The sequence below is a fragment of the Gobius niger genome, assembly GCF_951799975.1.
Source record: "Gobius niger genome assembly, chromosome: 14".
NCBI lineage: Eukaryota > Metazoa > Chordata > Actinopteri > Gobiiformes > Gobiidae > Gobius > Gobius niger.
The window spans coordinates 16753853-16768779 of record NC_136865.1 but is presented as its reverse complement, the minus strand read 5'-3'; the positions used below and the strand labels follow the sequence as shown (position 1 = coordinate 16768779).

Genomic DNA, 14927 nt, shown 5'->3' with positions numbered 1-14927 from the left:
CAAAACACCAATTTTCTGTTGACGCTTTTTATTTATTTGAACCAAAACATGATATTCAAAACCAGCGTCTTGTTTAATAATCCAATAAAAACAACTTCTGTTGTAAAGAAATTATTACATGAAATTAAATGAACATTTTAGATGGTGTTTATGCATGCAGGGAACTTTGAATAAAAGATATTAACCCTACTGAGGAATGTCTTGTTGTTTTTAGCATCAAACCCAACTCACAGTCCTTTATCTGTAACATGTTTATTTTTAATAGAGCTATTTATTGCTTATGATAAAGTAGTCATCAACAGCAATAGGCCATACGGTAATATATATAACAAGTGGGCCAATAACATCATGAAAGCTTTTAACAGGACCTGAAAGTCTTGAATCTTTGTTCCTCTTCGTCATTTGTGATGAGTCCAGAGCAAGTCTGAGTCCATGAGAACATGTTTAATTGAATTTTATGCTCTTATTCCAACAAGTTATCTTTGGTCAGTTTATTGCCCACAGGAAGGAAATGCAATTTTCAAATTCGAAACCACTAATGAACGCACTGCATAAATAATCACTTCTTCACACATGCAAAGTTAAATCCCAAGATAAAACTTTCAGAGAATTTCTCAAAAACATTCAACTAGTCATGGTTAAAAAAAAAAAAAATAATAAGTTTGAAGTGGAGTTTTAGTGCTATGACATGCTTCAAAAACAGACTGCAAAAGACTGTTTTTTGTTTTTCTTGTCTAAAGGCATTCACAACTATTAAGAATTAGATATGGTCAGACATTTGTATGCCTCTGTTCATGTGGCCAGGCCATGGATGTATTATTTAAGGGCCCGGCACAGCAATAATCCAATATCAAAACATCTGCTTTAGGCAGAAGTCATGGAAGAATTTATGCTCTGTCCTTGACCGCAATGTAGAAAGAAGAAGAAGGAGAAGAAGAAGAAGAAGAAGAAGAAGAAGAAGAAGAAGAAGAAGAAGAAGAAGAAGAAGAAGAAGAAGAAGAAGAAGGAGAAGAAGAAGGAGGAGGAGGAGGAGGAGGAGAAAAATTGTGGTACCTGATGTCATTTTTTTGTTAACCGGGGTTTGGGGGAAGAAGCTTGAAGAAATTTACTGCAGGCCGATATGCAGTATTTTTGGATACTTTAGCAGGAGAAGTCATATTTCTCCAGATTAGTGGTTCTGAAAAACTCTAATTCTTCAGGTGGATTTCAGGTTCAACTTCATTTTTAGGCTGAATTCATTAAGAGAAGATAATTTCATTTGGCTCTAATAATGTCTGGTTATAAGACACCGTTTAATCCCAGTTACACATAACTGGGAAGAAGAAGAAGAAGAAGAAGAAGAAGTAGAAGAAGAAGAAGAAGAAGAAGAAGAAGAAGAAGAAGAAGAAGAAGAAGAAGAAGAAGAAGAAGAAGAAGAAGAAGAAGAAGAAGAAGAAGAAGAAGAAGAAGAAGAAGAAGAAGGAGGAGGAGGAGGAGGAGGAGGAGGAGGAGAAAAATTGTGGTACCCAATGTCATTTTTTTGTTAACCGGGGTTTGGGGGAAGAAACTTGAAGAAATTTACTGCAGGCCGATATGCAGTATTTTTGGATACTTTAGCAGGAGAAGTCATATTTCTCCAGATTAGTGGTTCTGAAAAACTCTAATTCTTCAGGTGGATTTCAGGTTCAACTTCATTTTTAGGCTGAATTCATTAAGAGAAGATAATTTCATTTGGCTCTAATAATGTCTGGTTATAAGACACCGTTTAATCCCAGTTACACATAATTTCTCTTAGAAACCCGGTTTAGTCACATTTGATCTTGATCTAGGTAATTGGAAGGGTAACTTATAAGTATATAATTACTTTAAAATTCTGTCCTGCACAATTGGAAACAATAAATTAGATTTTTTTTTTAAATAGTCTTTTTTTCTCTGTATTTTCTCTGTCAATCACATAGGCTAGTTAATCAACAATCCGCAACAGGCTTTACGCATGCGCAGAACCTCTCCACTGATCAGCTGACTTTGAATGAGATGCTGCTGAAGGACCTTAAGCCGAGAACCTTGTAATATATCTGCGCCATGCATGAGAAGACGAGTTGATTTTATTAAAACACTCAACACGGAATAAACACCAACGCTGTTCTTATAGGTAGGTAGAAGAGGAAACCGACTAGTCTTAATAACATTGTTGTACAGCTGCCATTACTGTCAACAACAAGCTAATAGCACAGTGTGTTGTTTATATTATGCGCACTGTTATTCACGGTCTCCCCAACATTTGTTAAAATAGTAGACGTATCCATTTCATTTGGCCGCTGTTTTGTTAAAAACAATTCGCGCTGTCTGGCCATGCTGTTCGTTCTTCCTTTCACACTGATCATGTGACAGTCTGTCAGCAGAGTCGTAGGCTATGCAATTCTGTCTCGGCCTTTATAGACGATGGACATAGAGGAGTCACAAACTATCAAAAGGAAACAGGATATTTGCATCAGTTCAGTAATATTATGTTCATGCACAAAGCAAAAATTGTGATAATATTATTGAAAGTGATTTTGTGTGTGTCTAAATGGTGTAACGAACTGTACTCTATTCTATTTTGATTACATTTAAAAAAAAACATTTTTTCTTCATATTTCTAGACTTTGCTGGTGAATAATTTGATCAACAACAGCCATGACTGAATTCTGGTTGATCTCAGCACCTGGGGATAAAACATGCCAGCAGACTTGGGACAAGCTAATGTTGGCCACCACTCGCACAAACAACCTGTCAACCAACAACAAGTTTAACATCCCTGACCTCAAGGTTGTCTTCTATATGATGTTAAATACTAAAGAGGAACTTAGTCTGGCACAATTTAGTTCTTAAAGGAACAGGCCACCGCTTTATATACCAAGATATGTGCTTACCTGAGCTTAGACGAGTTGATGCGTACCTGTCTGGTCTTTATGCGTGCCCTCAGTCACGCAAAACGACCAAAGATATTGTTAGCATTTGGCCTCTCCCAGTGTATTCCTATAGCTCCAAACGGGGTGAAGTCAGACGCGACCAAGCTCTTCCACGGGCACGCACACAGACCAGACAGCTACAAATCAACTCGTCTAAGCTCCTGTAAGAACATATCTCAGTATGGAAAAAACGGAGGCCTGTTCCTTTAAGACATGAAAGTACAGCAAGTAGTCATTTTTTTCTCTCTAAATTTATTTTTAATATTTAACAGGTGGGAACATTAGATGTCTTGGTTGGCCTGTCAGATGAACTGACTAAATTAGATACCTTCGTGGAAAGGTAAAGCGTGCCGTTTTAGCCTGTGTTGACAAATCAAATATTCAGTGAGTCTCATCTACCTGTGTTTATTTGTCATGTCTATATTTGTTTGGGACTCAGTGTGGTGAAGAAGGTGGCTCAGTACATGGCAGATGTTTTGGAGGACAGCAGGGACAAAGTTCAGGAAAACCTACTTGCCAATGGAGGTAATTTAGATTAAGGTTACATCCTATTAAGATTATTTGCCCTTCAAATGGTGTAAGCTACATTAACATAACCTGTTGTCTATCAACCATTGGCAACACCTTTATATTAGCATACATGCATTTTAATCAAATAATAACGATTCTCTCCTTCCTTCCGTCTGTAGTTGATATGGTGACGTACATCACAAGATTTCAATGGGATATGGCTAAATATCCCATCAAACAATCACTTAAGAACATATCTGAGATAATCTCCAAGGTATGTAAAATGTCCTGCCTTAGCTCTAAAAACAATGAAATTCGATTATACAGGACAATAATGCAATCTTAACCATTATATTGTTTGGTGTGTAGCAAGGAACGCAAATAGACAATGACCTAAAGGCTCGAGCTTCCGCTTACAACAACCTGAAAGGAAATTTGCAGAATCTAGAAAGAAAAAATGCGTGAGTAAAAGTATTTCTCTTCAAGACACTTTCTGTTGTGGTAATGCAAATACTTTGCCTCTTAAATTGGTGGCTATAAACCTGTTGTTGCTGTGAATAAACTACAATCAGCTTTGTGTAAATATAGTTAGCTCATTGTTTGCAAAATAGAACAGCAAATGATTGTTTATTCTAAAAAAAAAAAAAAAAAAGAAATAAAAAGAAACGAGGCTAACACGAAACACTGCCTTGGTTTTTGGCTCCATCTTGTGGCACAAAGTTGTAGAGCACGTTCTACATTAACCTAACCTAACATCATGACATCTTTGTAAAGGCTTGTTGTTTCCTCTAATTTATTTTTGTCTTTTTCCTCCGCCTTTGCTTTTGTTCAGTGGGAGCTTGCTGACCAGAAGTTTGGCTGACATTGTGAAGAAAGACGACTTTGTGCTGGACTCGGAATACCTGATTACCATGCTGGTTGTCGTTCCCAAGTTAGTGCATTACGCAATACATGTTGTACACATCATTCGATTATAGGCTGTTTATTAACTCTAGAAAGGTTATAGAAAATATGTAAGATGGTAACTTTTCTCTCCATTTAAGTGAGTTGTACAGTACTGTTCATAATAGTGTTAGATAGTCGTTGTCTTTTGCTTATTTTATTCAGAAGTCATTAGTGTACTTTCTACATTAAAGGTGATTTAACATGTTAATTTGCATGCTATGTCAGAAACCTAATTGTATATTTCTTTTTGTTTATTAGGACAGGGTATGGTGACTGGCAGAAGACTTATGAAACTTTGGCCGAAATGGTTGTGCCCCGTTCCACAAAGTAAAGAGTATTCAATTATAAGCCCAAAACACGTGTTTCTATGTCCTGGGTCTCATTTATCTTTCAGACATGTTTTTTAGCTGTCGTCTTCATCAGCCCCAAACTGCCTATATAAGTGTACCTCTTTCTTCATTAATGTGGTTGTAATCACAGACATTTTATGGTTAACCGGTACATTTCATGTTAATTAACCCCACACAAATCTATAATGTTGTAGACCTGCAGAGTGCACTTGACTTTCACCTAATATGGTCAGACCCAGATCATATATTGTATTTCTGCTGCTGGTCAGACACTCTGTTCTTACTGTTAGCAACCTCTGACTGGGTTCAATAAAAATCTGAAAAATATAAATGGATTTAGGACAAATATTTGGCTTTAAAACATGTAAAAAAAAAAGGAAACTTAATGCATTTCTTCTGTTTGTGGACAGGACTACCGCAAATAACGTTTTGCATGTACTTGCTACAGGCTGCTGTTTGAGGACAGTGACAGTGGTCTATTCAGCGTCACTCTTTTCAGAAAGGCCATCGATGACTTCAAGCACAAAGCCAGGGAAAACAAGTAAATACTGATTTTATTTTACATAACTGACTTGGAGACGTTAGCATTGTTGTAGTTTTCTATTACTGATTTAAGTTGCAATGTTGTTTTTTTGTCGTCCAACAATGAATATTTTCCTAAATTATGAACAAATGAGAGCTTTTTTTACATCTATGCATTAAAGCTGTTTTGTGGCCACTGAACAATTCCTCAAATTATCGCAAGACAGTCCACTTGTGTCGTTTGTGTCTAAGCTCTTCAAGTTTATTTTCTATGGTCCTCTTTAATTGTGCTGGAGTGGATTTGCTATTCCATTGCTGATACTGCTTGTGTGTCCTAGGTTTACAGTACGAGAATTCCTCTATAATGAGGAGGAAATGAAGGCAGACAAAGAAGAGATGACACGACTGTCTACCGATAAGAAGAAGCAGTTTGTATGACTACTTTTCTCCTCAAATAACTCTTACAAATAGCAAGGGCAACTGCAGTACTCTGCAACGCCAGTGCTTACCATTGACTATTAACCTGTATGAGGGTGATATGGTGGAAAACTAACTTCACGGCCTCATATGTTCAAATGTATACATTTTCATTAGGGACCACTGGTTCGATGGCTCAAAGTGAATTTCAGTGAAGCGTTCATCGCATGGATTCATATAAAAGCTCTTCGAGTGTTTGTGGAGTCAGTGCTGAGGTAAGATATCTTGCATCTGCTCAGTATTTCTTGAGAAGAGTAAGTGACTTTTTAGTTTTGGGTTGTAGATACGGGTTGCCTGTGAACTTCCAGGCTATGTTGCTTCAGCCAAACAAGAAGAACATGAAGAAATTGAGAGAAGTCCTGAATGATCTGTACAAACATTTGGACAGCAGCGCAGCCATTATTGATGTAAGTCACAATTGACCTTTTTCTGAAAGAACATTGTTTCATATAGTGCGGGGTATCACAATTTTGATTCTTTGCATATGCTTGTGGTTGCACTTAAATAAGAATGGTTGATTTTGACTTGACTTAGTTTTAGAATGAATGATGATGAATGTTACATTTTAATATATTTTAAGTTTGAAGCTGGGATCATGTTCTAAACTCAAAAATGTTTTTTTACAGGCCTCTATGGACATTCCAGGGCTAAACCTGAGTCAACAGGAGTACTACCCCTATGTTTACTACAAGATTGACTGTAACCTGTTAGACTTCAAAATGTAACATTGCCATTACCAATGTTTATTTATTGATTTTTTACTTTATTATTATAATTTTTTTTTAATTTTCTGTGACAATTTCTACACTTTTTGTGTGTATTTTATTGTTTTATATTTTTTAAAGAAAGACGTTTACTATATTTCCTCATTATGATACAACAATGTACATAATCTTATGCAAGTTCTTTACTCAAAGTTGCAATTTGCTGATATGCAAGGAAGGATTATACTAATATATTAACTATACTATCATTATATTTATTTATTGTTTCTAAATCAATTTGTGTTGAAGTCTATGTAGGAAATGTCTGTTTACAAGTAGTGGCCGTTCTTTTCTTCTGTTTTTACCATTAAACATATTTAACTCAGTAAAAAGAAAGAAAAATACATTTGTTTTAATAGGTCCTATGTAAATGTAACCTCTATCATGTGATACGGACTATTCTTGCCCCTGATTTGCTCCCATAAAAGCAACATGCTTGGTGTAAGCTTCTTTTGTTTGTGTATATTGAAGTACAAAAAGTCTATTGTCTTGCAGTTACTAAAACTATAAAGTAGATATAATACTGTAATAATAAATATTGTTATGTGGAAAGGCCTTATCTGTTTTGTTTTAACCGGGTTTAAGTCAGGTTTTGCTTGTGGGCCATTATATATATATATTTTACTTCATTGGGTCGTTGGTGATGTTTGGCCATGCTTAACGTTTTCTAAACACTAATAACACCCACTTTTAATGATAAAAACCTCAAAACAACACGGAGATGCTGCTGATGCTGCGTGAGTGACGGGACGTGACTCCGCCCCTGCCGGTGACGCACGCAGCCGCCGCTTGTCCACAGTTGCTCGTGCGCCGTAGCTTAATGGACACGGAAACAGGGATGCAGATAGAGTAGAGAGGGATGGCGCTGTGACACGAACCGAGCCGCTGGTCATCCCCTGTCGACCGCAGCTGCTACACCTGCCCTGGATGGTTTTCCCGATGGGGTGTGGGGGGAGTCGGGCGGACGCCATCATCGAGCCAAGGTACCACGAAAGCTGGACCAGGGAAACGGAATCGACGTGGCTGACCAATACCGACGTAGAGACCCCTCTGCCTGTAGCTAACAGTAAGATAATGGCTTTTGTTTTGTCAAAGCTGTCAATACAACAGCCTCACTTGGCGTAAGAATGGAAATGGTGAAATAAAAACACTGAATTTACATAGCCTTGACATTAAGGCAACACGCTGTAAAGCTACAGTGTACAGTACAGTTGTTCAGGCCTACATCACCAACACTGATCAGTTCATTCTGTTTAACTGTCAAAGGCAAGGCCCTGGAGACAAGCCTGAAGGAGAAGAGGATGGTGAACACGGGGACCCAGTGTGGGAAGCAGGCCCTTGGGCCCACAAGCTCCGGCCACCAGAGGAGAGCCAGACGCTCCCTCAGCGAGGTGGGACTCCATATGACTCTTCTCCTCAGACACTTGCCTAAATATTTATAAGAGAATCCACTGTGGTCATTCTTTCTGACAACTGTCACTCACCACTATCCAAAGCTCTGCACCAGTATGCCATGCACATAGCTTTTAAGTCACATGAACGTCAAAGTTCCTAGACTAGACTAGACTTAGAAACTCGGCATGCATTTACTATAGATAATATAGGCCTAGGTGATCAGCAAAATCATTAGGAGAGCACTTGCTTTGACCTCATATGACACACTATATAATTAACGCACCTTAGTATGTAGATCACACTTCATTGCATAATCAGCTCTTTCCAATGCAGAACATTCAAAGACATTTCTTTTCACAGCAATCAACTCGTGACTCCAAAAGGAGGGCTTCAAAAGAGACCAGTATTTCATGTAAGGAGCTGGACAGTCATCCAGTTTCCATTAACACCAGTGGAGACACGGATCCTGGGAACCCATGTGATGAAAGATGAAGAAAACACAGGACTTTGTAGACATGGTCAAAGCTGTTTACGGTGAAACACGACTGATAAAACAACGGAGCTATGAATGCTGGTGACAGAATCATGGCTGCGAATCTCAGCGATATACAAAATAACTGCATATGTCTCCATCCAAAGATCTCGGATGCTGCATCTTTGCTGTGCCATTGCAAATGCATGTGTGAGGCAGAGAGCTCCACTGTGCTTATACCATGGATGCTTCTGGTGGTCAGGAAACGTATCACTGTGTACTAGAGAGAGAGAGAGAGAGAGAGAGAGAGAGAGCGATTCATATGCACATGATAATCACAAACTGCACATCAAATGTTTCTGTGTGAGGCCTTCCTGGAAAAAGCTTAGTTTGTCAAATTGTTTTCATGTGTAAGAAAAAGAGTATGAGATGACCAATGATGATGCTGTTTAATGTCAGTATAAGCTGTAAATAATTTTCATTCTGAAGAACCTGAAGTGCTGTTTTGGATATTGAGATTTAAGGATGTAAAGCCTGAAGACTGTCCTTTCTAGCCTTTGCTGGAAAAAAGAGACAAACTCACCCGCATGTGCCTAAGCATCATTTTCATTTGTATTGCCCTATGTTCACTTTTAATGATTTTATGACTTTTATTACTTGACTTTTAGTGTTCTTTGATTTTGTGAAATTTTCCGTTTTACCACACAATATCAATGTTTACAACATGATGTACTGTTATGTATAATTTGTGCGGCTTACATGGATCTATTCTGCATGTAATAATTATATTTAGTATTTATCTATATCAGAAACTCAAGGCACAAAATGTGCAGAGGCCACAAGATGGCGATGTTTAGTTTTTCTCAATATATTTCTGTTTTCAAGCTCTCAAGAGATTGCTGCTGACTACTTAAAGAGGCCATCAGAATAATAAAAGCTGTTCTGTGCAATCAGCTTTAAAATGCGGTGTGTTTTAATGGTTTGTAAATGTTGGTGGTTTCTTGTCATAGGCCTACCCCGAGTACGTATTTGGACGCGTGAAATTTAATATTGGCTACAACAAATGTTAATCGAGTAGACTTTAAAGTAGTGTTGTCGTCTTACACCGATGTCAGAGCAAAGCAAATCCAAATACTTTCGATGAATAGTCCAATGGGAACAGTTCCCTTTTTACGTGCAAAGCTAAACCCCTGCTTAAAATGTTTAACGTATGAAGGCATGGAGAAACAAAATTGTCATAAGTTCTCTCGGAAACTTATTATTGTGTCGCAAAGACGTGTTTTATCATCATGTTTTGATTGTGAAGACGGTGACGCGCAGGCGCTAGGACCGCGCGGTGCGCCCTCGGGAGCCGCGTCGTCCACAGGCTGATGCCTGTTCTCCAGGTTCACAGATCACAGCTGACTCAAATGAAGAAGGCGGTGTCACAGCGAGTCTCTGTGTAGTTAATTCACTTCATACTGAGACTTTACTCAACTAAAAGGGATACAGAATGGAATAAGACATGGCAAAACGACCGGGGACCGACGACGGGATGCTGCCTTCGCCCACGATACCCCGGGATTTCACCGCGGATTTTAACACGGGAGACCTGGGCATGGACTGCGCTGACGGGGCTGAGGAGGTGTCGCTGGAGGAGATCCTGAGCCTGTACAGCCAACCCATCAACGAGGAGCAGGCGTGGGCCGTGTGCTACCAATGCTGTCGGACATTAGCGCAAAAACACCGGCGGAAAGGCTCCAAGTCCAACGGCACGCCACCTGCGGACTGCCCGCGGAGGATTGACGGACCTGGGGATCTGGCGATTGGGAGAGACGGGCGTATCAAATTATTGAATAAAAGCGACGCAGGTAAACGATGTGTCACACTTGCTCGTCCGATTCACGCATCTCGAAACATCACGGTCGTTTATCTCTTTAACTGATAGACAACAATGAAGCGTTTTTCTGCACATTTCTCCCAGGCCAGAGCGCGCACAAAGAGGCCATATTGTTGTGGATGCTGCTTCTAGCCATGTGGTAAATTTGTTTACAGACGCTCGACGCGCTTGTTAATAGCACAAACAGTCTATTAATCAGACCAGAAAAACCGCATCGGGCCATCAATTATTCACAAACAAGGGTTTATTTCTAAGGCAGGAGGTGTTACGGCATGAACGGGTCTTTTGATGCAGCGTTCACTCACGCTGTCCACTGTCCACGAGGCTGCTTTACTGTTTGAAATATTATCTATGGTGGTCCGTTAGCAAAAGCAAACACTGTGCCACCATGTGATTGATTCAAATTACAAGGCATTGAGTCCAGGCCAAATCAAAGCAATAAATCTAAATGGTAGGATTTTAAAAAAATGCACAAATAAGGCAAAGTCTAATAGCTGCAAGGTGCTCCAGGTGAATCATCCCTCCAGGTAGGTTAAGTTGTGTCATAATATTTCGAAATGGCTTTGAGGAAGAAAAATACCAAGTCTACTTATTACCATCCCAACTATGATTCACTTCAGAGGTTACCAATACACTCCATGACCCATATTTTAGCAGTGAACACATTGGACACCCCAACACTCCTATCCAGTCTGACACACTTGGAAAATTAAAGTAATTTTCATTCATTTTAATGGTTAATCAACTTATTTAAAAGATACATCCATTTATTATAATCAAATGAAACTAGTTTGGGCCTCTTTATTCAGACATTTTGTGGCCCTGCTGTGAAATTCGAGAATCCCTGGCCCAACTTATCCTTCCTAACTTAACTTATAAATGTGTCTGTACCAGAATAAGCGTTTTGTTAGTTGTTACATTAGGCTATAGGTAACTTACAGCACCACTAAGTACAGTCCAGCCCCTCCTCTTGTTTAATAGGTTTAGAATTAGTGCTAAACAAATGCGTCTGCTCACACAACCTAAGCCCTAAGTGCACAAGAATGTTTTCTATTCAAATATGCTATGGGTGCCACGTTAGTTTCAAAGCCTTTCCCTGTTGACAGCATTCCTACAGTCTGTGTGGAGGTGCTGGAGGTGCGGTTCTGCTTTCGGCACGTGAATTAGTGCTTCACATCATGAAGTTAGTCAATATTTTGCTGCTCTCGTAATAAAGATAACTCATTTGTTTAACTACAGACTAAATACAAGGTCACAGGCTACTGCACAGTTATTGCTAATAGATTTTGGATACTACTTTGCTGCCCCTCGTGGTGGTGAGTGTGGAAAGTATTTTTGGGACAGCCTGGCTCTGTTCCTGATTCTTATTAGGACTAGTGATGAGAGAGACATGAGACCTATTAAGCGTCCAGCGGCTCAAACTTGGAGAGGTTACTCCACACAGGAAAATGACTGCTTACGCAACACGCAGTATGTACTGTATCTGCCGCACGGTCCCACTCACATGAGTCTGTGGCAAGACGCTACATCCTCATGCTGGCCTGCTCCCAGGGTCATATGGATGGTACCCAACTTCTCTGGCTCAAGCTAGACTGAAAAGTGAACGGACATGACAACTTGTAACGTTGCTGGGAGCGGGACATCACCTGCTTGTCTCTATGGAGATGCTTTGATTACAGATGCCATTAGGTTGAATATATTGAGCCATCTTCCAAATGCTTTTATTGATAATTCACCGCAAAAAGTAGCCGCGTTGTTTTCTAGCTGAGCCTTGGGAGCACATTTGGTGTTGCTGGTATGTTTGACTATGTTTTGAGTCTTGTGACAGTTTAGTTGCTACTTTGTGTTGAAGCAACATCTTGGCTGTTCTACAATGTTGCTACTAAGTGTGTTTTTCGCCTGTGTGCCACTCAAGTCTCCTCATAATGCATCTTAATTTGATGGTGATTTCCCCTCCATGGGTTTTTAGCCTGTGCGACACAGCAGGCTGCTCCAAATCTGCCCGTTCTGATTTACTTGCTGCTGTAGACACTCGGGACCTGGCCACTTCCTGTCGGACGGGCCAAACAGAGAGCCTAGTGTTTCTTCATGAGCACGGCTGGATGACTGGTTATTTTTTCCTCCATCTGTCCTTGGCTGTAATTTGTGGTGACCTGCAAAATGGCCTGAAAGGACATGTTTTCCCTCACAGAGCCATATGCAGCATAGATGTCTCGACTGAAGCAACGTGGTTAAAATGTGTAAAGTGGTACCAGTAAATACAGTGACCATTTCCGTGTGTTCCATTCATGAGCAATTACCTGATTTTAATCTCTTGGCCAATGTTTACCCACATGGACTTTACACCTCAACACCAACACCATTGCTGTAAGAAATAACCTAATATTGTGTCTGTTTAATGTGAATTTTTGTGTACTGTGCTTGACTTTTCCAAAGGCTTCCCCCTTTGAACATCTTGAAAGAAATGTGTTTTATTTTGGTGTAATATCTAATTTGTCAGACTCCAAAGGGGCTTTTTTGTTTGTTTGTTATAGGGTTGAATCATCATAATATTGGATTGCTAATGTTTATATATTGTAAGTACAACTACAGTACAGCCACACCAAAATATTAGAAATATCAGTTCCATATTTCTTTGGGACGTCCTGGATGAAGCAGATATGGGACATTCGATAGCTCTGAATATTGCAACAACCATATTCAACCATTTTCAACTCTGAACATTTCATTACATTGAAACAAGAATGCCTGGATACTTAATTTGCCTTTACATTGTCTTGTTTATTGTCTTGTTTCAATGCTTTAATGTTTGTATAGAAGTCCTGTGAGGCAATTCCCGTTGTGATATTGGGCTGTACAAAACCATTGATTGACTGATTAAATCATAAGCAATTTAATTTTGGTTTATGTCTGAATTACGACATAGTTATTTTAGGCTTTGTTCACAAACAATATGGAAAGACCTCTGTGATTTTGCTATATTGTGGCTTTTTGCTGCATGAGTTGGTGATATATTGTTCAGCCCTAATGTTGTACAATGTTTGTCACTGGTCAGTCCTTGCCCAAGCGCTCACTAAAAAGAGGTCACCATGGTAACCACCCAAGGTCGTAGACAGGCGGGTTGTGTTTCTTTTGCTGATTGCGAGGGTCTTGTTTTGGCACATGCAGCCCCCAGAGGCAGCGTCTGACACCTCAGCTCGTCCCAGGGCAAAGACTTCTATGAACAAAGCGCCATCTTTTATTTATTCACTTCTGTTACTGGAGTGCCTCCCTTGAGCAGTTATACACGGCACCTCCCTTTGAGAACAATTATACCTCATACTCCCATCACGTAATGCTTAATATTTAACAACAACGCGTCACAATAAAGTCATTTGGCTTTCAATTTGTACCCAAATTCCATACATAGCTCCAGAGAACATTTCACTTTTATTATTCATAGGGTGTGTTCGCCTTAAGTGATTGTCAATGTTAATAACAGGTTAGGCCAATAACTACAGTGTGTGTGTGACTGAGCGCTAATGCCTCCCATTTCTTCTGTCATTTCAGATAAATACAGACCGCCGCCTACATCACTGGAGGTGAGTTTTATACATCAGGGTTAGGTAATAACCCAGCACCAAGTTCATATCTGTCACATTTTGTAATAAGATTTTTGATTTATAATACTCAGGCTTTTTGTGTAAGTGTGCAATAGTGTACAACAGTGTATGTAAGGCTATTGGAAAACAATATTTCACAATCTGTTCAGACTTTTTAATACTTGTGTGAGGGGAAAGTATATGCAATGTATATGCAATTCAACTTCCACTAAGGCAAGACAGTGCCATTATAGTGGATTATCAGTGCAGTGTTCCTCATTGATCAAACTGGCGTACAGCAAAATCAGAGTGTATTCGAGGTGCATGAAAATTCACCGGCTGTTTTGGCATTTATCAATCTGGACAGGGGCGTACATGACATCATGCTGACATCCTACGCCAGTTCAGGACATTTGTTTGTTGTTTGTTTGTTTGTATACTTTATTGTCCCCGTAGGGAAATGCATTTAACCCATCCTTCGATGCCACTGAGGCAGCCCGTAAGGAGCACAGGGGTCGACGGCAGTGCCGCGCCCGGGGACCCATCTCCATGATGTGGAGCCAGGCTGATGGTCAGAATCACCTGGCTGGAGAATTCACCTATTATACATGTTTTTAGACGTGTACATGGATGTGGTGTACATATGTACAAACCACACTGGAAAACAGTTTTTAACAGCATGAAATGCATTGCCACATTTCATATAGTCCTCATTGGTGCTTTTAAACATGAAACTAGGCTACAGCGTTAATATTCATAGACAGTCTTTGATTCAATTTGTTGCACTGCGATGCCGTAGGACAAACTTTGTGTGGACGAGTTCCCCGCCTGCAGTGCACAGGGACTCACCTCGGTCTGAGCGAGGCCCCGCTTCATGTTCTGAATTGACCCAGGGTGTTAGAACCGTAGTCCATTCTCGCCAGTGCCCATGGGTGAAGCAACACCTTGACAGCGCCACAGCTTTCCACAGGTTCCACATTGAGCGCGGTGCACAGCGTCTGCTGTCCTTGGGCTGTACCCTCGTCAGGGGAATCAAACCACGTCCTGTAGGAGGGCATCCTCTGCCCTGGACGGTTTTGTTGGGTTGCTGTCCGAGCAGCAA

At 40.0% G+C, this 14927-nt stretch overlaps 3 protein-coding genes across 6 annotated transcripts in view; all 3 read left to right on the top strand.

Moving 5' to 3' along the window:
- Positions 1-1973: 1973 nt before the first annotated feature.
- atp6v1c1b (ATPase H+ transporting V1 subunit C1b) lies at positions 1974-6817 on the top strand. The gene is made up of 13 exons (XM_079570460.1): positions 1974-2131; positions 2622-2787; positions 3203-3270; positions 3370-3455; positions 3620-3714; positions 3810-3901; positions 4273-4371; positions 4644-4712; positions 5184-5276; positions 5596-5689; positions 5852-5949; positions 6018-6141; positions 6361-6817. The coding sequence occupies exons 2-13, from the start codon at positions 2656-2658 to the stop codon at positions 6457-6459; spliced, it is 1149 nt and encodes a 382-aa protein (XP_079426586.1). The 5' UTR covers positions 1974-2131; positions 2622-2655; the 3' UTR covers positions 6460-6817.
- Positions 6818-7270: 453 nt separating this feature from the next.
- LOC306974232 (uncharacterized protein) lies at positions 7271-9310 on the top strand. Its single transcript, XM_079571407.1, has 3 exons — positions 7271-7564; positions 7765-7889; positions 8254-9310. The coding sequence occupies exons 1-3, from the start codon at positions 7426-7428 to the stop codon at positions 8383-8385; spliced, it is 396 nt and encodes a 131-aa protein (XP_079427533.1). The 5' UTR covers positions 7271-7425; the 3' UTR covers positions 8386-9310.
- Positions 9311-9719: 409 nt separating this feature from the next.
- Positions 9720-14927, top strand: part of spire1a (spire-type actin nucleation factor 1a) — a gene marked incomplete at its 3' end in the record, with an annotated part of 31379 nt that continues 26171 nt past the window's right edge. For 2 of the 4 annotated variants that reach the window (XM_079570709.1, XM_079570711.1), the window contains exons 1-2: positions 9720-10215; positions 13794-13825. In XM_079570709.1, coding sequence (XP_079426835.1) covers positions 9870-10215; positions 13794-13825 — 378 coding nt within the window. In that variant the 5' untranslated portion in view covers positions 9720-9869. The remainder of the gene's footprint in view (positions 10216-13793; positions 13826-14927) is intronic. The other 2 variants (XM_079570708.1, XM_079570710.1) reach the window with 2 other exon arrangements.